At 39.8% G+C, this 24,799-nt stretch overlaps 2 protein-coding genes across 3 annotated transcripts; one reads left to right on the top strand and one right to left on the bottom strand.

Annotated features, from left to right (window-relative positions):
• Positions 1 to 8: 8 nt before the first annotated feature.
• LOC129718607 (gastrula zinc finger protein XlCGF57.1-like) lies at positions 9 to 1,638 on the bottom strand. The gene has a single exon (XM_055669537.1). The coding sequence runs from the start codon at positions 1,236 to 1,238 to the stop codon at positions 9 to 11; it is 1,230 nt and encodes a 409-aa protein (XP_055525512.1). The 5' UTR covers positions 1,239 to 1,638.
• Positions 1,637 to 21,945, top strand: LOC129718605 (uncharacterized). 2 transcript variants are annotated; one of them, XM_055669536.1, is made up of 13 exons: positions 1,637 to 2,313; positions 2,902 to 3,459; positions 8,176 to 8,332; positions 8,504 to 8,568; positions 12,154 to 12,270; positions 19,584 to 19,721; positions 19,792 to 19,926; positions 19,995 to 20,199; positions 20,299 to 20,418; positions 20,528 to 20,673; positions 20,752 to 21,168; positions 21,239 to 21,505; positions 21,567 to 21,945. In XM_055669536.1, the coding sequence occupies exons 2-13, from the start codon at positions 3,120 to 3,122 to the stop codon at positions 21,674 to 21,676; spliced, it is 2,217 nt and encodes a 738-aa protein (XP_055525511.1). In that variant the 5' UTR covers positions 1,637 to 2,313; positions 2,902 to 3,119; the 3' UTR covers positions 21,677 to 21,945. The 2 variants fall into 2 exon arrangements, with proteins under 2 accessions (XP_055525511.1, XP_055525510.1); XM_055669535.1 differs by having other exon boundaries at positions 8,504 to 8,733.
• Positions 21,946 to 24,799: the final 2,854 nt, after the last annotated feature.

Genomic DNA, 24,799 nt, shown 5'->3' with positions numbered 1-24,799 from the left:
CTCTCACCTCACCTAGTCGAGTTCGTGAAAATCTGCGATGTACGCTTACGCCAATGAACTTCAGAAAAATTATTTATAGAAGGTAAATTATTGCTACCGCTATTGTTAGTAGTATTTGCCGCCGCCGAAACAGCTGTTGATTCAGACGGGGGTGGAGGCAGCCGCTCGATTACAACCGCTTCTGCCGGGCTGCTCGTTTGCGTTGGTGTTTGGTCAGCTACCTCAAGACTATCCTCGTCGTCATCATTGTCGTCGTCTTCTTCGGCGCTGGGTTGAAGAATTTTGCGGTAGATTTCTAACGGATCGATTCTAGTGACTGGCTTGGGGAGGGGTTTCGTTATCGGTGCTTTTGTGCTGGTTGGGATTGTTGAGCTGCTTCGCAGCGGTTTAGGTTTCCCTATCACTTTAATTACACTAACTCTGTTCGTGGCAGCGGTGGGCTCAACTGGTGTCACCGTTGTTTCCGATTGTTTGAGTTTTAAACCTTGTTGTGCATCCTTCTTAATAGTGTCGAGCTGATTTCCAAGTTCATTTCGAAGAACGATTCGGCTGAGATCTGACTCGGGATGAAAACTTTTCGCGTGCCTAATGATGTTGTCTTTACGTGAACTGGAGATTCCACATACATCGCACTGGAACTCTTTAAGAGTCACGTGCGTTTTTAGGTGCCGTTCGAGATTTCTGGCATCCACGAATTCCTTATCGCAGGTTTTGCACTGGAAGTTTCTCGTTCGATGGCTGAGCATGTGGAACTGCAGGGCATTGTTTCTGTAGAATGTTTTAGCACACTGGGTACAGGAGAACTTCTTCTCCCTGCTATGCAGCACCTTGATGTGCTTGACTAGGTTTCCCTTCAGACTGAAGGTCAGCTCACATTGATCACATTTGTACCGGTTCGCTTCCAAGTGGCTCTTCTTGTGCTTCGTCAATGTCAACTGTGAGCTGAATTGCTCTGTGCACTTGTTGCATCTAAACATCGCGCTCGCGCTGTGCTCCTGCAGATGAAGATCAAGATCGCGTCGATGCTGATAGGTTTTCCCACAGTGCTCACACGGAAGTCGCCGTTCCTGGTGGCTCTCTTCGTGAAACATCTTATGCGATTTTGAACTGAACGTACGCTCGCAGCACCCGCACTTGAATGGTTTTAGTTTTGGGTTGTGGCAGTGCTCGTGGTAATGCCGAGCCGACCGGGTTTTCAGTGGCTTTCTGCAGGTGGAACATTCTGCTGTCGACGTCATGATTTTTGCTGTTATTGTTTACTGTGGCAGTAGTGAAACAAACTAAATTCATTGCTTAGTGAATCATTGATAAGCGTTACACTTTTTACCACGATAATAAAGAATAGAACGAGTCGAAAACAAAGTTAAACCTATTGAATAATTCTAAACACTAGCAAAAAATGAATAATAGTTACAAAATACGCAAACACAATTATTGCTGTCCTCGGTGAACTGTCACTTGTGATGCGCAACGACTGCAGCAACACCCTGTGCTAATGTTGACTAGAGCTTGCGTAGTCATCGATGAAGAGCGCGTGAAAGAGAGTGAGCAATTTAACGACGAAACAAAAAGGCAGCAGCAAACGTGAAAACATTTGTCGACAAGAGAGTCAGCGCTTTGGACGAAGACGACGTCGACGACCGTCCCGTCCAGACAAGGGAGGCTAGGACAGCACAAAGCCCGTCCGATGCCGATCCGTGTATAATCGAAGAGCAGCAAGGCAGCACACACCAGGTGCTTCCGCTCGCGGTCTAGAAAATTACCAAATTTTGTAGTTTAGTTAGTCGCAATGTGTGAATAATTACGGTTAAACGGTGCAAAAATGCAACATGTTCGAATGTAACACCAGTTCGCGAGTGAAAAAGTACTGCATCACAGTAGAAGGACCGTGTGTAGTTAGTGAAAAAGTTTTCTCTCCCTCGTCGAATGATCTTTTTTTGTTCTTCTGCTCCGAAGAGGAAAAAAGAGCTCATCGCCGCCGTCGCCGTCGTCGTCGTCGGCTAGCAGCCGCAGTAGTAGAAGTAGCAGCACAAGCAGAAAGCAAAGGCAGCCGCAGCAGAAGCAGTACCTCTGCTTTGCTGATGAAAATGTAGCCCATTTTTGGCTGAAAAAGGGCCGAAAAGCGTGAAAAAGTGTGCAAATAGTGAAAACCAATAGTGTGCATTAAAAAATATGTGCAACATCAGTGCAGTGACGGTGCACGAGCAAGTGAACAATTTTCTGTTTCCTCGCAGGCAGGAATTCGAGGTGGAAAAATCAATACTAATATAAAAATTAACAATGGCGGCTGTTTAGTTCGGGGAGGAGCTTTAAGTAAGTTTCGGCTATCAGAATTGAACACCTATTTCGATAAGCAATTTGCAGGGCAGAATCTCTGAATCGGTGGAAATAAAAAATTAAACTGACTAATTTAAATCCGGATGAGTAAACATGAAGTGTCGCGAAAAATTTTCCATTTTTTTTAGATTTGTTCGCCTCGAAATCTGACAAACAGTGGAACACCCTTATAGCTTTGGAACCCCCGAAAGCTTGTGTGTATTGAAGGGGTTTTTCTCAGTTTTTCACTTGAAGTGCATCGGCGCCTGCAGGAAAAAAAACAAGATCATCATTATTTTTTTGTTCCAATTTTCCGTGCAATATTTCAGTGGAGAAAAGTCGTCACATTTATCGCACAAATTAAATGATCGATGCTGTAGAAGAGAGCGGACAAAATATTGATTTCATTAGTCATATCGTTTATCAACAGCATAATTACTCATTCTCTGCCGGTAGCGACTGCCAAAATGAGACATTCGAACTCAATGAAGAATAAAATGGATACAATCGTTCGTCAATTGGACATAATTGATGCTGATTGCTCTAATGTTTTCCTCTTTTGGTGTTTCTTCTTATCTTTTCCAGATCGATTCCTCATAGAATAAAACCTACACAACATGGTGATATGAGTAACTTACACAAATAATTTAATTGATATTAATAGCGAAAAAAAAGATTAGCAGCTGAGAAGAGTATAGCTACTAGCAATTGACAAATTAAGAAGACAAAACAAAGTAGTAGCAAATCGACAAAACAACAATACAAGGAAAACACGAGGAGCTTTCGATTTTCTCATTTCTAAAATGCACAGCATGTTTAAGCAAACTAGCGAAATTCAGCGTAAAGTCGAAAGGGTCAAACTATTAAACATTTCGCTCAAGCCGTTCATTTTGTCTCGTGATTATTTTAACATTCCTGCATCATCATTTCTATCATCGACGTCGTTATTGTTGCTCCAATCGTCGTGGTCGTCATCGTCATCGCAGCAACGGCAAAACACAAAAGGACACCGTGCTGCTGCTGCTGCTACTAGTACGCCACACAACACCAGTAGCAACAAAGCGATACTGTATAAGTTGATTGTTCAAACTTTGTTGGCCTTGTTCTTGGTAACAAAATGCTGTGACGCAGCTAAGCAAGATGGTAAATATGATAGCAATAGAAATTGTTTTTTCCCCCATCTCTACATAAAACTTGGGTTGATTGTGGATCGCGAGAGTGAGAAGGAGGCCTTCGCACATTGTCAGAAATATCTGCATAATGGAATTATCACAGAAAATTAAAATTGAGCCATTATGATTCAATAACCCGTGTCAGTGTTTGCTTGCGTTAATGTTGAACAGATGCCTTTCACTCTTGCACTCAGCGCCTATTATAGTTGGGGACGTTGAAGTGATGATCTGTCTGAATCATTCGATGGCAAACGGGGAAGGGGAATGTTCCACAAATCATTGCTTGTAGCATTCGACATCTTTCTATGGTAGTACACGTGCTGAGGTATTGTAACACTAGAATTATTCACCTATTTCTAAACCTTTACTCTTCGAGTAAACAAACGACAGTGAGCGGTATTGATAGCGAGCGATTCACAAACACAAAACATGTAGGTGACATCATTTGGAGTTTTAATTCTGAATAAGACAATTTATTTGCTTAACGCGATGTCATTTCATTAGGCGTGTGAATCAAATGGTCAAGATGTAGTTCTGTTTAATGTTACGTGACATTGTATCTTGCTGATAACGTAGATTAACATTTACCTGCGACAAGTGGGCAAAAAGCATTAAAGTATCAAGTATGAAGGTCACTACCCCAATATTTAATATGCCAATTGTTAGTGAAGTAACCTGTGGCAGCATCTACTAGATAACTATTACACAGAGACTAAGTGTCGATTCGATCTTCCGTAGAATTTCGTATGAAATATTTTTTATGCATCGAAAAAAGCTGCTTCCATGTGAGCCGATATTATTTCCAGAGCATTTTTGTGGCAGAAGTTTGCTATAAGTGAGCAGTTTGTGATTGAACCAGTTTATCAATGAACTAGAACACCCGGGCTTGACAATTAAAAATTTTGTCCGCCAAATAATTAAAAAGCAGGTTGAAGCGCCCGGAAATTTGTGCCTGTTTAAATCTATTTCTAACCGAAAAACGTTGATTATCTAACATAAATAAATAATAAAATCCGGTAAAAACGCTATCTAATGAAAATATACTTGCAATCATTTAGTCTATATCTGTGACGTCTGTGTTAGGGAAACAATTTTTCAGAGTAAAAAAACTGAATAAAACTTGCAATTTGGGTCAAATGTAAAGTTTACTTGCCATCAAAAAGCAAAACCTTGGTGCTACATTCCGATTCGGAACTTGACCTTCTGTTTACTATACACAGACTTCGCAGCCAACCGTTAAGTGTACAAACAATTGCGGGGCTAGCGCTACGATCCTACTGACACTAACAGTCTCTCCCGAGTCAAGACTCGAACCTACGATGACTGGCTTGTTAGGCCAGCTGGAGAGGTCAATATTGTGAATTTTTTTAAAACTGATATATGATTACTTTTGGCCTAAAACGTAAAACGTGATTGAAGTGAGGTAGATATCTTGTACCATTTTCGAGTAAGGAAGAAAAGCAATCCGCGTAAAAAACACCTTACTGTATACCATCAGTCCATGTTTTTGGTGCTTTCTCACCGTGAGATAAGGTGGCCACTCAAAATCAATATTCGTTCTACCGGTTTTCACAATGTTTATGCCCTTAAAAGAATATGATGCACGTCGACTTTAGAAATTTCATTTATAAAGCTCTGCGCTTTATTGCTTTCTTATCCTTTTTCTCGCTGTTGACCTCCTGTTGGGTTTCCAATGCTTGTGTATTAGGGTGCCAATGGAATGTATGGGAGAAATTTAGCCTTCGAATTTTGTTTAGCGGTAAGAATCGTTTGTATACTCAAAAAAGTCCCCATGTAAAATTTGACCTCAATCAAACTTTGAGAAAAAGTGCCCCAAAAGAATCATTGGTGGAACGAATACTCTGATTAAATAGCTGTCACACAAACATACCGTTCAACACAAAAGAAAACCTTTGAAAAAAATCAACTAAATTTGTAGCTACTCGGGTGCTAAAAAAATCACTTGGAAAACAGATGCAAACTTCTTAAAATAGGTTCGGGGTGATAGGAATAGTGTTTCTCGATCGAAAACTTCAATTACTTATTGTTAAAGTTTGCTAAATCACTTATATAATCTGAAAATAAGTGCTGACAGAGAAAAAAGTGAACAAAGTGTTATGCTTATGATTGTATTTCACATTACACATTTCGAGTATTTCGTCTTAATACACAGCCGGCTCAATGAGCTGCTTAGTATATGTTCCCTACCGTATGCTATATGCAAAAAATGCAAATTTGCTATGAAATATTCATTCACTATTGAGAAAAAAAATTGAACTTTTTGTTAAAGTGATCAAACGTCCCGAGATGGGTCCCGCATGCCTTTGCAATGTTGTAATTTCAATAAATTTGAGTTATGTCGAAAAAAAATCGATATTGAGAACCGTCCAAATGAAAATATGTGACATCTGGTGGTTCAAAAACGTCTTTCTGGAACTTGAAAATGGAGTTTTTAGGCTCGAAACTTTCCCAGAAAGTCGATTTTTTTGGTAACACCAGATCTTGATGTTTAACGAATTTCTAAAACATTTAGCAAATAAAAAATTGGGATTTCATCATCATACGTTTCATGAACTTCATCAGTTAAAAAAAGTGAAACTTTTACCGCTTTGAGGCATCACTTCCCAAAGTCCGATTGAGCTGAGCTTTGCAACATTGTTCGAGAATACGAAACTTTAAAATCAAATTTTTCCCATACAACTCATTGCCACCCTACTATGCACGAGTAATTTTTGACTATTTTGAAGATAAGTTTTGCTCGGTATTATAGAATTAAATTGGTGCTCTAACTAACATTCAAAGTTTTAGTTCAAACAGCAAGTTTTATTCAGGAACTCTTTGAAACTCTTGTTCTTTCATTTATTTCAGGTTGAAATGCAAAATAAACTAATTAAAAGGCTCTAGAATAGCTTTTATTTTTGTAGCTACTGGTTGTTTTGGATATGGATAAAAATCTGAGAAATCTTTGAGTGTACGCAATTTGGCGGCAGACGAACGCCACCGCAATCCATGTTCACGGACAATGTGAATGGATACGCAATGGGAGACCATTTTCCATTTTCTTCAAAAACCCAAAAAAAAAACGCCACACAGCTTTTGTCAAAAAGCAAAATATGCCTATTCGGCTGATCAAGCTTGATTTCATTCAACGCAGGTCGTGTTCCGAACCTCCGCTGTAGAATTCGACTAAAACCAACAAGTAGTTTTACTGTTACCGGCAGAATTAAACCATGTCATACAGAAAAAAAGACTTTCCCTGTGTGAAGTTTGATTTCCCGATGATTTGAAATTCCTGTCTTTTTCGCCACCCTGGTAAAAACACTTCCGATAGAGCGACCCATTTGCATCAAGTCTGAAATCCTGAAACTCTAGAAAATGATGTTTTCAATTGGCCCCGATGAATAAACCTATTGGTTTTATATTTTTCTACAGGTACATTCATTCTTAGGGCTCAAACTATATGGAAAAAAAATTGTTTCGGTTGGTTTAAAGTCAACTGTATTTAGCTGTAATTTTTTTATCCTTATGAAGTTCAATAATCAAAAGTGGGTATCAAAGCTAAAACCAAATACCTTTGAATTTTTCTGAAAAAAAAAAAATATTGCTAAAACAGTATTGCTCTAAAAAAATCTTGTACGTTTTAGCTTTCAAAGACAGACTGTGCGAGCTATTATCAATAAAAAACATCCATTCCACCAACAAAAAAAAACGTCATAAGTTCTACTGATTTTTCACAAAATGTACTTTAGTACAATGAAAAAAAGACGTAGTCCTCGTCAAAAATGAGATGTTCTATTCAATATCAAAATTATTCGATCTAAGTCAATGCATTGCATAACGGCGATGACGTTGCTAAGCGTGAAATCTGAAATCTCTCTCTTGCGAGACAAAGAGCTATGGTGTACTTTCTCACACGTATGGACATCACGCACAATAATTACACAGCAGAGCTATCTGCGGTGCGTTTTACAGTTTAATTCTTGAGAATGGCAGAAGAGGAAAAGCGATTGGGAGAAAAAATAGACTGCGTTGCTCGTGCCGGTCGAGTTTACTCTCGAATTCGTGTCGAATTCGTTTTCGCGGTGTAGCTACACGAGGACTACACTTTTGCCCGATAGTTTTTTTTTTCACTTTCGGGATTACTCGCCAGTGGACACTGGGGTGTACTTCTGCGTTTTCTCTGTAGAGTAATTCATTTGTTTCTATCAGTTGTGGGGTGAACTAGAAGTGTGTTTGTCTCTCTGGAAGCTGGTTGAGGCACTTTGGAGTGGAGAAAGAAGCAGTGTGGTAAGGTCACATGGCTTTTGTACTTTTAGATACGCATCACATCAACGATAATTTTGCGTTATATTTTTTAATAGATTGCTTAGAATTCGGAGATATTCTAATTCTTCTTCTATCATCGAAATTTGGTACAAACACCGAGCCCAATTCCTATATTATGCATATAAATTTTTATTTATTCTGAATCACAACTGTTAAAAAATTACCGAGCAAAATTTACAATCCTAAGACTATTAAAATAAAATAATGATTCATGGGCTAATTTTTCTTTGAAGCAACGATTTGTGAACAGGTCAAACCAACCTCAGATTTCACCAGTCCACCCAGGATACCAAATACCGAATGCAATCGAATGCGTTGGCTTATATATTTATTTATTATTTTTCCACATATTCAACACCAGCTTTACAAAGCGGCTCGGGGTGCGCTTTTCCAAAACGATGGGAGGGACGATGGTTTCAATCCGGGGTACAACAGGAAATTACTATAGAAGGATCAACTTTAAGTACTAGAGGAAGATGTATCGCTAGTGAGGGAGACAAATTTTTATTAGTGAACGAGTAAGTATTAGCTTTAATTTTTTTTCAACTGCTTCCATCACATTGAACATTAACATTAAATCACCTGGTTTCTGAGGTCTATCACACCCCTCCCAAGGTTACCTACATCGTGTTTAAAGTGTACTTGTTTTTTTTTTCTCTTTTTTTATCTCATACTTGAAACAACCACAGAAAAGGATGTCATCGATGCGTTGTAATATACCAGAAGCATATAAACATACTACAGTATAAAGAAAGTGAGTGTGAAGATATGTATACAGGCCAGTTGAATCCGGCTGCAATGCCTATTCATAGCGTTTTGAAAAGTGATCATAGTCGGGGGGCTCATCCCAACATGAACGGGCATTCACGATTATCGTCATCGGACCCGTATATACGGTCCAATGAAGATAGCGACAATTGTAAGCAACGACTTTATTTTTATCTATAGCCGATAATAAGTACTTCTAAATGGTTTTCTTTTGAATAATGTACTACCCTTTTTTCGTTGGATTTCGTTCTACTATAAAATGGTTCTTTGGTTTTTGTTTTTTGTTTTGTTTCTATTGTTTACGTTTATGTTTCTGTTACTGTCCTTTCTCACCTTAGAGTCATATGTTTTTTCTTGTACCACGAGCTAGAGACGTGAAAGTTTGATAATTTTCTTAAACTATCTCACATGAATTGCCGCGAGAAAAGAATAACAAAACGGAAAACCAGAAGGATTTATGTTACAAGCAAGTGTCCCTATTTGTAGTTACTAACAAACTGATTATCACGGTTGTGGTAGTATTCAATATTTAGTCTGGCGCATACTTACACATAGCCACATGTACACACCATTTTTATTATTGTCCCCCTGTCGCTTTCCATTCTGTTTACTTAGAAGCACTGCAGGACGAATCGGCTGTGCGGGTCGCGCTACCCTAGAGTCATTTACACTAACCAAACCAACCCACCCCATTTTTTTTTCTTTTGCTTCCTACAAGATCCTACAACTGAGGGGGGAGAGAAAAAAATATGAAAACCAATTCTTGTCGGTTTTCCCGGCCTGCCTGCTTGCCTGCCTGTCGAACCTCACAGTACGAGTCCCTGCTCTCCTGCCTTCATGTTTTCCGTTCTGATGGTCAATAAATTCCGCTACGCCTGTATGTGTGTTTGCGGTGCGGAAGAACATGGGTGGGTGGGCAGCAGCTGCCGGAAATAGGAGTCTCATTATTGTTGGTTGGAAATTTAATATGCAGGTTATCTAATCGTTGTTCCACCAAACCAACAACAGGTCGACCGCCGAATGAATATCGGGTGAGATACGAGGTAGGATGATAGCCGGAAGGGTGAATTGGCAGGCAAGAACACTAGCAAAACGCAGCTCTGCTCGGATATGTGGCAACGGTGACTTGTTTTATCGATGAAGGGGGTGACAGTTTTTTTAGGTTGATTTGGGCGGATAATGTGCTTATTGCAGTACATCATGCCTTTCGTGATATGCAGGGAAATTTGGTTTTTCCTAAAGTAAAACTCAGACTTTTCCAACCGCATAACAATCGTGTCAATCAAGGAGCAGATTTTAACTATTTCCAAACTGTCAAACTCCCGACAGTGCGTCTCAAATTTCACTTCCAAGGCGGTAGGAGAAATAGTTCATCTGAACCGCAGTGCAGAGCCAAAAATAGAACCACTGGAAAATATAATTTAGGTTGTCATCCTGTCTTAAATTTTAAAAACTTAATTTATGTTATTTTGTGTTCTTGTCTCTTTCTATTTTATTTCGGTGTCATTTTGGTGAAACAAGATAAAGGAAAACAAACAAAAAAAGTAACCGCGGAAAGAAGTGGTGCTCAGATGTCATCTTTTGGCATTAATTCGATTAAACGGAATAGAGCGCGCATACGAGGTCGAATCGTGTAGCGAGAGAGAGCAAACAAAAAAAAAACAAGCACAAGAGCAAATCTAGAACACCATCGCCAGATCGTCTGTCGTTTATCGACTTGAGAACGGAAGAAACACAAGCCGGACGAAACAAGTGTTGGGATGGGTTGGCCCGACTTTTTGCATAAAAGCATATACCTAATATAAACTAACTATATACATACATGTAGAACGACAATTTACCTAGTTTTTGTTTCGTGAGCGCAAAAATTTCTCCTCTTTCTCGTTTTTTTCTGTATTTTGGCAACTGTTCACATCAATTGTCATTGCATTGCACACGTAATAATGAACAGAGCAAGAGAGTGTACCTAAAAGCAAGCAAATGAGAGGGGAAAGCAGACATTCAAAAGGATTCAATTTTTAAATCAAGTGCAACATGCCCCTGCATAGGAAAATAAGGGAAAATTGCAGTGAAAAAAAAACGGACAGCCGCACACACGTTTTTTCTTTATTCCGATGAATAATGTAGCATCATAAAGTATTTTTGTTTGTTTTCTGTTTATTAGCGTTGATAATGTATACATTTTTGATTCTCTGATTCTGCTTCCTATAATACTCGTGTAGCAAAATGGAATGACCGTGTATTCATCCTACTTACAAAACCCATGCATTATTTCGATTAGTTTGGAAACCAATTTCACATTTTTGTCCTGTTATCTTTCTATCGTCTTCTGTTTAATGGAAATGAGTGGAACAGTAATTAGAGTTTACCGGCTGCAAGCGGCGCCTTTGGAGCGTTGAACTTCCACGTGACACACTTTTCGATTGATTCGAAGCTTCCCTCCGTGTATTTAGATATACGATAGCACACATCCGGTATGATGATGATGATGATCATGATAATATTCATTATGATGGTAAAAACAGCCGTTTAATTGAAGGGACTGTCGGAAACTCGCATCAAACATCCGAGAGCAATTGTTTAAGAAAATTATAACAAACTTTCCAACCGTGTTGACATTAGCGCACTGCAATTTGCACCAACCAAGAACTCCCTTAAGTAGTAGACGTAACTTGTAGCGGTTCGTTTAATTACAGGACAGGTTACTGTCTTAAGAGCCGAGAAAAACGCACATTTATTGGTATTATTCGTAGCTATAGAACGTAGTTCATTTGCCGGAAAAAAAACCAAGAAAAACATATGTGGTACTTTTACGCTTGAGAACAGAAGAAAATTAAGCTTTATTTCTACTTATTTCATAGTGTGTCGTGTTGTGAATAGTGGCCTTTCCTTTGTGTACTTGATTTCGATTTATTTTCCAACTTGGATTTTTGGTTGTCTAGTAGCATTAAATGACTAAAACGTGTGAGTGTTGTTTAAGAACTGTTGATGTGTTTTTTTTTTATTTGAGGTTTTCTTTGGTTGTCATCTTGTGTAACGGATGGAAGTTGAAAAAAAAACCTCAATTAGAACCGGTGCGGCCAAAGCTGTCAATTTTCCTGTATTTTCCTGTCGAATGCTTGCATAAAGAGAAATCTGCTTGTGTGCTCAAATGAAAGATTCAACGAGCAGCAAATTATCTATCCATTAGTACGAATGGAAGAGAACATACGTACTTCGTTTTAGTCATTTAATACTCGCTTGATCTTGTGCCCCGTCTGCTGCTAGTTGAATTATTCACTGCCGTACCAAAACGATGCAAATCAATTAGCATGCGCTCGAAGAAGCGTACATAATTCAGCTGGCATCAGACTATTTGGCATTCCCATCTCTCTCTATCTCTGTTCTTTTATCTATCGATATACTTATCTCTGTATGGCAATATGCTCTCGTATAACTGTAGTGATTGTGTTGTATTTTTGTGGTGCAAGTGCTTTTACTGAGTAATGGAAGGCTACATTATGGACCTTTCTCGCTGCAGAGCGGGGGAAAAGAATTGCGTTAAACTTTTGCACGTGCGAACTCGTTCTAGGTATGGGATGCAAGGGACGCGAAACGTTGCACTACCTTTGTGAGCAGATCCCCGGCGATGCACTACTCTACAGTATGTTCAAAATCAACCCGGAACCCATCAAATGTCCACTGTCCGGTAAGTTGAAGTTTGCGTTTTTTTGCGTTTACTTTATCATGGAACAGGTTAATTTTTTATATGACTGAAATTTTGCACAGATGTTAGTTTTGTGCTATTAGTATTTTTTTTCGAATCACGATTGATTTTTTCAAAACGTTTTATAAAAGATCATAAATATTGATCGGTGTGACATCTTCGGCAAGGTGGAGATAGTAATTTTGTTTTTCCGAAAACCGATATAAATTGCAACAATTTCTTTTAAAGTAAAAAAATAATAAAAATTTATTAGGCTGATACAAATTTCGAATTCTTTTTATGTCCAAGGATATCAAAGTTAGCAGAGGGGATGGCAAAAAATAAATAACACCGAGACGAAAAAAAAAAGAAATATCTTTGATCAAAGTTTGTGTGCAAGTTATGACGTTTGTAACTTGCACTCAAATAAATGTTGAAAAATAACTCCTTACTATTATTATTATTTATTTCGCTTGCCTTTCGACGACACTCTCGCTGTCACCTGACTTGTTTGTTGCTAAATTAAGCACTTGTGCTGTCGGAAAACCAATGAAATGAACAAAACGATTTGAGCTTTTTTTTTTCTTCCCCTTCCTTTATTCAAGATTTTCGAAGGGGGGGGGGGTGACATGAAATGAAAATAAAATTTGTAACGGCCTTATCTAGAAAAAAATATTTTTTATGGAAACTACGAAAGGTTAGCAAATTTTCAATAAAACTAGTTTGTTTAACCACATGGTGACATTAATGCTTAGGGAAATAAAAACTAAAAAAGTTAAAGAGGTTGTGTATGAGACACGACCGTAAGGTATAAGTAGAATTATGCAGCAAGGATCGTTTTTAAGTTCAGTAAATTGGGCAAATGTTCACGCTTGGCCACGGAAGGGCTCCTCTCCCTCTTCTAATGTCCACGTGTACACGTTTTTTTTTAAAAACAAAAATGGAAATCTGCCAAAAAATACATTGGCTTATCATAAAAATTCTACAGATATTCAGCTATATTTGAGATAAATATGAAATCATTCTATTCGTGGCCTCTGCGTTTTTTGAAAAGATTCTTCTGACATGTTAAGAACCTCCAATTTTTTTTTTGTTTTTCCTTGTTAGTAGAGGTGCAGTATGTTCTTACGCTAAATTGAAATCAGTCTACATAAACTTTGTGTTAACTCTTAGAGGCTTACTTACCTTACCAAACAGTCCCAAGCCGTGGTGTGGCCTTTGCTGTACGTAAGAGTCGTCTCCATTCCACTCGGTCCATGGCTGCAGTTCGCCAGCTCTGCAGTCTGCGTAGGGTCCGCAGGTCGTCTTCCACCTGATCGATTCACCTTGCCCGCTGTGCACCTCTCCGCCTCGTCCCTGACGGATTGGTTTCAAGAACCATCTTTACCGGGCTGTCGTCTGACATTCTCACAACATGCCCAGCCAACCGCAACCCGCCTATCTTAGCGGTGCGAACGATAGATGGCTCCCCAAGCAGCTCCTGCAGTTCGTGGTTCATTCGCCTTCTCCACACTCCGTTTTCCATCTGCAGTCCACCGAAGGACGCAACACCTTCCGCTCGAAGACCGCAAGGGCGCGTTGGTCCTCCACAAGCATAGTCCATGTCTCATGCCCGTAGAGGACTACCGGTCTGATCAGCGTCTTGTAGATGGTTATCTTGGTGCGGCGACGAATTCTACTCGATCGGAGCGTCCTCCGGAGACCAAAGTATGCACGATTTCCTGCCATAATGCGCCCTTGAATTTCTCTGCTGGTATCGTTGTCGGCAGTTACCAGTGAGCCCAGATACACACCTCGATTTCATCACCACCAATTTGAACTCGAGGTGGGAGATTAGCACTGTCCTCTCGTGCAGTGCCTTAGAATATCAATGTTTATTCATGAGTAGATGAATTGAATTAATCTCAGTGTCAGCACGTTTATTCTCTGGTGCAACTCAGTAACCTATGTTCATTGCGACGATGCATGAATATTGTTTCTCATATTCAATGACAGAACAGTGGAATGAATATCAAAGGCCTCGTAATGATATTCAAAGAAGCTTCGGTGATAATCAATCCAAGTAGTGCAAATCTGTTCAGAAGCTGTACACTGCCCAGTACAGTATAAATGGTCGAATAAGGTTAATTTTGATTTTCACTATTTTGATATGATATTCATTTTTGACGATCAAAATATCAACACGAGTGTTAAAGTTTATCTTGTCGGTGTTCATCGGTTGTTTGGTATCATGAATATCAACGGTCGCATGGGTAGTATGATTATCAATATAAAGACGGCTGAAAATCGCTACTTTTGAATATCATGACAGTGAATATTCTCAGCATTGCTCTCGTGAACCCCTTCCTTTCATGTACTTCGTCTTCGATGCATTGATGACCAGTCCAATCCGTTTGGCTTCAGGCTTTAGTCCGATGTACGTATCCGCCATCTTCACAAAGGTCCGAGCCACAATGTCAATATCGTCGGCGAAACCTAACAGTTGAACCGACTTTTGGAATATCGTGCCACTCGTGTTAATCCCCGCTCTTCGAATGACACCTTCCAGGGCAATGTTAAACAGTAGGCACGAGAGACCATCACCTTGCCTCAGACCTCTTCGGGTTTCGAGTCTTAGAGGCACTTTCAACTAAACATGACAACCGAATTTTCCACATTTTTGGCTAAATTGGGAAGCAACTTTTGCTTTGGCCATTTTTAACCATTAGGCTGAATTTAAATTATTTTCTTCTTGGCCTTTTCCTCTCGTTAGAATAACCTACCTTGTTAATTTAAACCCCATTAAGATAATTTTCATTTGTGGTTTCAGCTGTTTTTTTTTTTTAATTAGGCAATTTCTTTTTTGGACTAAATTAGAACTATTTTTCTGTTTGGAAAACATTCCAACAAGTTCGAGAAAAATCTGTAATTCTTTTTACTGTCGATTTTTCTTACTTTCGATGCGTTTTTAGAATTTTTGTTATTCCCATTGATGTGTTCTAGTCATGTTCAAAATTCTTTTCTTTTCGGCTTTTTCTGAGTTTTAAGGATGTTTTCCAGCATAAATTTTTGTATGCTTTTATTCTACTTTTTAGAGACGTTTAAAAGTTTTTTGAGGTTAGTTTGAGATAAATTTTTGATAGCAGTTTTCGACCTTTTCCTGATGTTTAATTTTTAGGATTTTCCTGTTTACCTGAGAACTTGTTGAACTGAAATTGAAGTAATATTTTTTTACTTTCTGTTTTAAATGTTTTAGTCAGTTTGCTTTTCGAAGTGTTTTCATGCATTTTGGATTAAATTTGGTGTATTTGTTATTTTTCAAAATCTTTTCTAACTTCCATAAAAGTTATTTACAGTTTTTTCCAGCTTCTACAGAAGCTTTCAGCCATATTGCCTTCTTGTTGAATCCTTTTTGTTTTTGATCTTTTATTTGGTTTCTTCGAGCGGGTTTATTATAAATTACAACTTTATTATAAATTAACTTTTGTTTTGGCCACATCATGGCTTCATGAATTTTGGGCTACAATTTAGTTTTGCTAGAAGTCTTAGAGTAGACTTTGAAGTCCAATGTGTTATTTTTTTCCGCGTTTAGAAGGGTTTTCAATCATTAAATTCATGGCTTTTCAGAATCTAAAATAATTATTTATTTTTATTTTTCCTTGTAAAAAAAGTCCGGGGGGGTTAAGGTGGTAATGTCCACGATTGTCCACAAGATGGAAAGGGGGGGGGGGGTTAGTCTAAAATGACGATTCTGCTGTGAAATGTGGACTAAGTAAAAAAAATCAACTACTTCAACTGTTCTGAATTTAATTTTTTTTTTTTCAAACTAGGAATATTTTTTTTCGGTCTTGTCTGGGTTTGTCAAACTGTTTTTGCCGATTTTGTGCTCGAAATCTTTTGGGATAGTTTTTCGCCTTTTTTAAGTTTTCCGGCCATTTCGAGGCGTAACTAATAAATTGATTATGGGTATTTTGATGATATACCTACTCTCAAAATGGTCATGAAAAAATTTAAAAGTGTTGAATTGACTCCTGTCGTCTGTTTTTACGGTTTTAAGTCCTTGGTACTGTTAGTGGTTGACAGAGCAATAAACAAAGGGCTCGCTAAGAGCCATACAGTACTATCAGAGCGGCGGCACAACCAATTAGCTGGGTACCGTTGCTTTATAGTGCTGGTCAGGATGCAGAATCGTGTGATCAAACGGCAGGACATCAGCGACAGAATGTGTTTGTTGAGAATAAAAAGCCGGTTGTACAACTACACTATATCCTCAACGTGCGCTGCCCTCACGAAGGAAGGCCCGATGTAGAGGAAGAAGCGTTCTACGCACAGCTGGAGAAACTCTACGATAGCTATAGCTGCTCGTGTAGAGACATTAAGATCGTCATCGGGGACATTAACGCTCAGATCGGTAGAAAAGACATATACAAGCCGATGATCGGCCCGCACAGCCACGGCCAGCAATGCGTCAACTTTGCAGCTTCCCGAGGACTGTATACCTTCTTTCTCCAAACCAACGTACAGCAACCCAAATTAACCATGTTACCATCCGGCCGGTTTTTATCAGACATTACAGACGTACGCACCAATATCGCGGTGAGGATATTGTCTCGGATCACTACTTGGTTGCAGTTTCTTTGCGCTTAAAACTGTCGACCATATAACAAGCGCAACATCGCCGAACCCCGCGGCTTAACATAAAGCAGCTCCGGTACCCTGAGACTGCAGAGGAATACGCGCAACAGCTGGGCAGCTCAACGAGAGAGAACAAGGCCAATTACAAACAGGCACGGAACGACATGACCACGATTCTCAGACGAAAGAAGCGCCAGCAAGAGGATCGTGAACAAGAGCTGGAGCAGTTTTACGCGGAAGTTCTATGAAAAGGTAAACCAGTCTGGCAGAGGTTATGTGCCGCAACCCGACATGTGCAACGACGCAGATGGGAACCCAAGTAACAAAACTAGTTTTATCAAAGTTTTAGAGCACTGTTTTGGCTGTAATAAGTGCTTTAAAACTTTGATAAAACCTATATTGTTACCATGCTTGTCTTTTCTCCTCAGAAAACCTCTAGAGTGCAGGAGAACATTTTGCACTGCGGAAACAACTGCCGTCGCACTGAAGAGCAAATCAAGGCTCATGCTAGAAGAGAGCGACAAACGATTTTCATCTGTTCAACTACCTGAACGCACTGCGGTGAAATCTGAACTCACTCTCTTGCGAGACAATGAACTATGGTGTATTTTCTCACACGTGTGGACATCACGCACAATAATTACACTGCAGAGCTATCTGCGGTGCGTTTTACAGTTTGTTTCTTGAGCATGGCAGAAGAGGAAAAGAGATTAGGAGAAAAAAATAGACTGCGTTGCCCGTGCCGCTCGTGCCGGTCGAATTTAGTCTGGTGGAATTCGTTTTCGCAGTGTAGCTACACGAGGAGGTTTTTTTTCACCTTCCGGACTACTCGCCAGTGGACACTGTTGTGTATTTCAGCGTTTTCTCTGTAGAGTGATTCACCCTTCTTGTTTCTATCAGATGTGGGGTGAGCTGGAAGTGTGTTTGTCTCTGTAAGCTGGTTGAGACACTTTGGAGTGGAGAATGAAGCAGTGTGGTGAAATCATTTGCTACACGCAGGCGCATACTGGAAGGGAAGTGCGCGGTGAATTTTTTCTCCTCTCCTTTCACATACTGAGGAGGATGACAAGCATGATTGTTACTAGGGAATGTTCTCACGGATGCCAGCGAGGTGGTCGACAGGTGAAAGGAGTTTTTCGATGGACACCTGAATGGCGATACAGTAAACAGAAGCGGAGCCAGAAGAACAGCAAAGTCGCAGGCAAGGACGGACTGCCGAGCGAGCACTTTAAACTTGCAAAAGAGGTGCTGGCAAGAGCGCTTCAATGGGTCATTTCCAGGATTTGGGAGGGACAAAGACTGCCAGACGAGTGAATAGAGGGAGTTGTCTGCCCCATCTACAAAAAGGGCGACAAGCTGAAGTGCCGCAACTACCGCGGTATCTTGCTTATCTATGCCGCCTACCAAATACTCTAACAGATTCAGATGATGGACTTCCCTGTTCGCTGTTTACCATCGTCCTTGAGGGTGTGACCCGGAGGGCGGGTATCGATACGAGAGGCACGATTTTCACAAGGTCTGTTCAACGTGGATGACTTTTTCATCATAACACGTAACGGCGGAGGAATCTTACCCCCGACTGAAAGCCGAAGCCGGACGTGTCGATGGCGATGTGCTGGAAGTGGTCGACGAGTTCGCGTATTTGGGGTCACTGGTGGCTGCCGACAACAACACCAGCAAAGAGATCCAGAGACGCATCCAGGCTGGAAATTGTGCCTACTTTTCACTGGGGAAGACACTTCGATCGAGTCGAGTGCGATGATGCACGAAGTTGACACTGTACAAAACCCTGATAAGACTGGTAGTCTTCTACGAAATCGAGACAACAACGATTTCCGCGGAGGACCTAAACGCTCGTGGAGTTTTCGAACGGAATGTGCTGCGAACTATCTACGGTGGAGTACAGACGGACGACGGAGAATGGCGACAGCCTTCGACAAAGTTGTTGACAGTAATTATGTCCTTCCGGGGAAGGAAAAAAAAAACAAAAATATGATAATTCAATAATAAAAAAAATCAGCCTAGCATCCCATTTGTTTAGTTAAACAATGATAGTTGACTGTATACGAAATTATAGTAACACCTGCAATTGGCTGTAACCTGTTTCCTGCACAACGAAAAATTACTCAAATTTCGAACTTTCTGTTTTTAGAGTGTATTCCTTACATACTGTCAATTAGACAGTTCTGTGTTTTATTCAAGGGAATGGTATGGTAGAGTGAAATTTACGAGACTGAATGTCTCGAAAAACTTTAGCTTATTGCCCCTTTTCGAAAACTGTGTTGAAATGGTATGAGGCGAGTTCGGTCAAATTTATTCCCAAAGATATGATGGAACAGGAACTCAGAAAAACCAACGAGAAAGTGAAGGACGCAAGTGAAGTTTTCGCAAAAAAAAAAGGTTTTTAGAAAGTGATTTTAAAACTAGTCAAATTATAATAATTTTGAACTTATTTTTTCATGCTGATGCATGCGAAATTGACAGAAAAACTCACCAAAACTATTCAAATGCAACTAAGAGCGGTTCGACCGTTTTTCTAGTTGAAATAAGAGAAAGCAGAAAAAAAATGCTTTTAATATGCTGCACATGCTTGCAAGAATTATAAAATTATCAAATTCAAAGAGAATCTGTTTGAGAAAAAAATTCAGTCTACGTGTTGGAATTGAAGATTCGACCCTAAATAATACATTTCAATATTGCAGGTTCATTCACATTCACGTACAACCGAGGCCACGGGGAGTGCAAGAATCCAGTGTCCAAAATGGACATGTGTACCGAAGACAGCAGATTGCTGCTTAACTTCCAAGCATGTCCCGATGTACCGGGAACGGAGAGTACAGGTTTGTGTATAAACTGCAATCATTATTTTACTAATTTCTAAGCAATGCTATTTTTACCTTGATTGTGCAGTGGAAGAATTGACTTGCCTCGCCTGGTGGAAGGATGGAAATTCCCGATATCTAGTGGGTTTAGTTTCACACTATCACGCCACATCGAACGAGGATCGATTCCGGTGCTTCGTATACGAAAAGATTAGTGGTTCGGGTAAGAAAACCTCAACTGCTGCTGCTGCAGCCATAATACGTCGATTGAACACCTACGTTTCATTCCAGGAGCAGCGAATGCAGATGCCGAGTATAAGTTGGCCCAATCTGGTGACGCTACATGTAATGGGCTGGAAAGTGCTGAGGTCGGCTCGCGTATCATGACTCTGAGGCGAGCACCGATGACGGAACGATGTGATTTTCCGGCTTGGTTCAAGGGTCCCCGACACTGGCATGCATTGATGGGAAACGCCAATTACATTTTCCATCCGAGGTGAGTGAATTGGGTCATATGCATTTTACTCTTCGTACAGTAACCAAAGTGCTCTATTAATGCACCCGTTTCGTCTTATCTTCCCACACATATACACAGTGATGGTTCGTTACACATCGTGAAACCGAGTGGGTACATGGAGGCGCGGGCGCTTTGCGAGCAGATCAACAAACAGACGGCCACGGAGATGATGGCCGTCGTTCATCACACAACCGGATGGTAAGTGAAGAATGAAACAAAGTAAAAAAAAATCTCAGCTCAATTAAACTTAATTGACGATTGATCACCGTTCTAACCACTGATCAACCCGCCTATGTTCGTTACGCAGCACTTCTGGTTACATGTGTGTGATGTTCTACCGGCGGGATACTCACGTAGCCGAGCTACAGATGGGAACGCCTGCAGTTAGACTGGAGGATGCGTGTACGACTGAGAATTTTGACGTACATCGGACTCCGTTTGTTACTCTATTAGGTAATTGCCGGTCAAGAGGACTGCCAAGTGGCCATAAAATATCAATCCACTAATCAAATCAAATTCCCTTCCCACCAGCAAACAACCCGGAGACCCAAATCTGCCCGATGGAGGGGTACTATTCAATTAAAGGTTTCCTCATTCCTTCCTCGTCGATTTCAAGGCACAAACGAAACCACAACTACAAAAACCGGATGCACAGGCACCGGGAGGTGGTAAGCTTCCGTAACCAAGAAAACGCGGACAGCTACTACTACAGTATGGAGAAGCGGAAAGCTTTCTCGCGGATGAGGCGAACAGCCGCAGTAGCACAGGTGCTGCAGCAGCCTAGTGATAATGTCACGCAAGACTTTTACAGTTTAGAATCTACCCGAACTCGTAGAGAAACGATGGGATGTAATATTAATCACAATACCAACAGACGTTTATACATAGGATGTAATGAAAACACTGTAATAGAAGTTAAGCCAAAATGTAAAAACGACGAAGAGGAAAGTAAGTTTTTTCCTACCATTTGAAAATATGTTTGTGTATATGTTGCTAATGCTTTGCACTATCGTTTCAGCGTACACCTGTCATGGCCACTGGCAGGAAAACCAGACGACGTTTATTATCGCCAAGCATCTCAGTTCACAGCATGGCGTTTGCATTAGCTACGTGCCAATCGAAGGAAACCAGGTACAAGTATACGTAGGTGATACGTGTCACCGACCCGGGATGCAGCAGCAGACCGAAATTGGCACAACGATTACATCGGGCGGATTCAATGGTGGCAACAGTGGTACTGTAGCGGCAACTACCCATAAAACTATGTCGAACGTTACCGTTATAGGTAAGAATCTTTGCCGAATTAAATCGAATCAAAAGCTAAATGTTTCAACCAATATTCACAGGCAAATGCGGTGACACAAGCACATCAATCACGCTACACTACCACTACAACAATGGCTGGATGATTCTCACTGTACTATCGATACTGTTGTATAATTCTATCGTAAGATGATCATGCTGTACAATTCAATGAACAGCAACAGCATACACAGCACACCCTTGTCTGATATTAAAAACGCATTGTTGGCAGCTTTGCCCGGGTAAAATCCACTAAAGTGAATGGAAAAAACAGTGAATTTTGACGACAAAAAGACAAACAAAAAAACACACCCACTCAACGTATGAAAAACACACAAAAAAAAAGTTGTACATCTATGTACAAAGTGAAAGAGAGACAGAGACGTAGAATCCCAAATAAATTTATGATTTTTTATTGTTTTATCACATTGTTTTTCATTTTTTACATTTCTCCCTCTATAACGAAGAAAACTCTTCCTTTCTCGAATCGGTTTCACTTAAGTGATGATTTAGCATAAGGAAGCATATTATGTATACAAAGAAAGAAAGAAAGTTAGTGGGAGATGATGATTGGAGCAGTTGTAAATTATCAGTATAACCAAATGTAAAAGGGCACGTGGCCGTCGCGGACGCTCGCCTTTTTAAGCAAACCGCGCACCGCGTTGTTCGCCTACTTTTTGCGTCACGAGTATCGTCAGTGCAGAGACAACAAAGATGTACATTTTTGAAGAAACTCTTGCTTAAGCTCTTCGTGTTAAATTCACCAACATAAACAATTAACCTCTATTAAATGTGATGATTGTGATTGTGCGCCCTACTCATGTGCTTCGGTTGAACTCTATTGCAAGGAGAAAGCAAAAAAAAGAAAAATAAACGAAATCCTTCGCCTGTTGTCCGATACTTTCGCCATGAAATTCTATCATTGTTTTGTGTTGTTTTACCTTTTTACTAAAGTCTAGCTTGTTCATTACTTCACTCCAGAACCATACAATTTAACTACTGCCAGCACGTACTTTTAATGTATTTTACATCAAACTCACATTCACACAACCAAACACACACACACACACACAAACATTGAACGCAATCAAGTATAGTGGCAGCAAAACAAGAAAAAAAACTAAACAATGCGGATAATTAAGTCAACGAATTACATTGCGCTTACGGTACTCCGAGAAGAATTAAAAAATGGAATGAAACAGAGGAACTGTATAAGTAAAAAAAAAATTATTGAATTATCCGTTTTATCTTGACTTATGTATCCAAGGTTTCCTATAAATGAGAAAAAAAGTGATGAGGTATGTGCAGAACTAAACTAAATAAAGAAAAAAAAAACTATGTAAGCAGAGAAGACACAATTCGACTAGAGGCGAGGAATGATTGACTAAACAGAAATTAGTGCAGTATAGCGGAGGAACACACGGAACGGATGGTGATTATGTTTCAATGAAAACGAATGTGCTGAAATAAAGAAGAAAAAAAAAACTGAAGTTTTAAGGATGAAAACCACTACAAGCAAGTACTCTAGGCTTTTAAAATTAAATTATCAACCGTATAAAAGATTTGATATTTTTTTGTGTAAGTACTTAAAACCAAAAAAATAAAGCGCATTTTGTTTCTTTTTTTCGAAAAAAGTGTGAGTTTTTTTTGTGATGTGACCCCACTCTTGGTATTGGTCGTTAATGGACTGTTAATGTTGTTAGTTTACGGTTATGAGGAAGATATGAATTATCAACAGGGCGTATCCATCGACTTTAATGGAAATCGGAAGAATGTTTCGTATTTCTAAACTGTTCGTAGCAGTGACCCGCTAGGGGGTGACACCCTTGAGGAAAATTTTCATACGTATCGCCCTTAAAAAAAAAAAACATTAGAGTAGATTTACTTATCTTTCCAATCGGGTAAATAAAATCCGCGCTATTGCAAAAAAATCCCGTTTGAAAATACGTATCAAAAAAAAAAACCCGCGTAAGAAAGAGTGTGTATAATCCCAACCATTTTTTAAAAAATGGGTAGATTAAGTGCAAATGAAAACGAACGAAAATGATTTCACTGCAACCTGGTGGGGGTGACACCCAGGGGGAGAAGGGGTGACACCCAAATTTCCCGCCCCGGGTGTCACCCGGTCACGCTACGCCACTGCGTCTCTCAGTGCCAAAAAAACCGACAAACAATGCGAATTGAGGAAAAATAATTTTATGGATAACAATATTGAATCGACAAAAAAAAAATCTTCTAGAGATAAGAAAAGTTACACATAATGGATCCAAAATAAGTTTTAAACCATAATATAGAAAAGCTTGAAATCGCAGAACAATTTGCATTAACTTTAGAATGTACCAGAAGAATGGTGCTTGGGTCTAGTATTACATTCTCATTGTGCAATTTGCACTGATTCACAATACTTTTACCACTACTGACCAATAACGACGCCGGTCACAACCAAAAGGCTGCATTACTTTGTTCAGACCGCGGCTTCCATTGCATCTCTACGAGAACCACAGGATAGGAATGGTTTTACAATGAGGTCAGCTCTGGTAAATGATGCAATATTTTACACGAAACTTAAATACTGACTGAATATTACAAAACCGAGCACGTAAATACTGAATTTACGGAATATTTTAACATCCGAATGAAAATTGTTTTCTAAAGATCCGTTTACTTCGTGAGCTATCATGTCGTATATACTGAATATATAAACTTGCAAAGTTTCAAAGCCTACTAGTCAGATCAGGACTAACCGGGATAAGCAAGAAAATCACTCACATCATAATAGAGAAACCAAACGAAACTATGTATTTATCTGCAGATAGCAATGACTTACGTCGCACAGCAGAATTTCACCGGGAAAGCAAGACACCCAAAATGATGATCCTGCTTCACGATCTAACTGTCGCTACTACCAAGAACATGGACTTTGAAAGCGGACTGTGAGCCAGGCTCCGTTGTCCGGACAGTTAAGCGAAGCAACAATTCCAAATATAATGGTAACTGCAGGCTTATGCACAAAACAAAACTGGCAAACGGAAAAATTTAGACGCGTTATACCTTTTCGCAACCGTTCTTGGTCACAGTTTGCTTCGATCCCCTAATTGAGTTAAGGATTGACAAAAAAAAATGTTCTTTAAAGTAAAAAAAGGTTGAAAAATATCTCCGATCGTCGAGCTTCGTCGCCGCAAGGTTACAGAGTCCGCTTTGACAAGCGAATGGTGATAGGTTCGAATCTTAGTAGAACCAAACCATTCGTTCGCAAAAAGGACTTTAAGCATGGGTT

Source organism: Wyeomyia smithii, chromosome 1 (genome assembly GCF_029784165.1).
Source record: "Wyeomyia smithii strain HCP4-BCI-WySm-NY-G18 chromosome 1, ASM2978416v1, whole genome shotgun sequence".
Lineage (NCBI taxonomy): Eukaryota > Metazoa > Arthropoda > Insecta > Diptera > Culicidae > Wyeomyia > Wyeomyia smithii.
The sequence above is the reverse complement of the archived record's forward strand: the minus strand, read 5'-3'. Positions and strand labels throughout refer to the sequence as shown.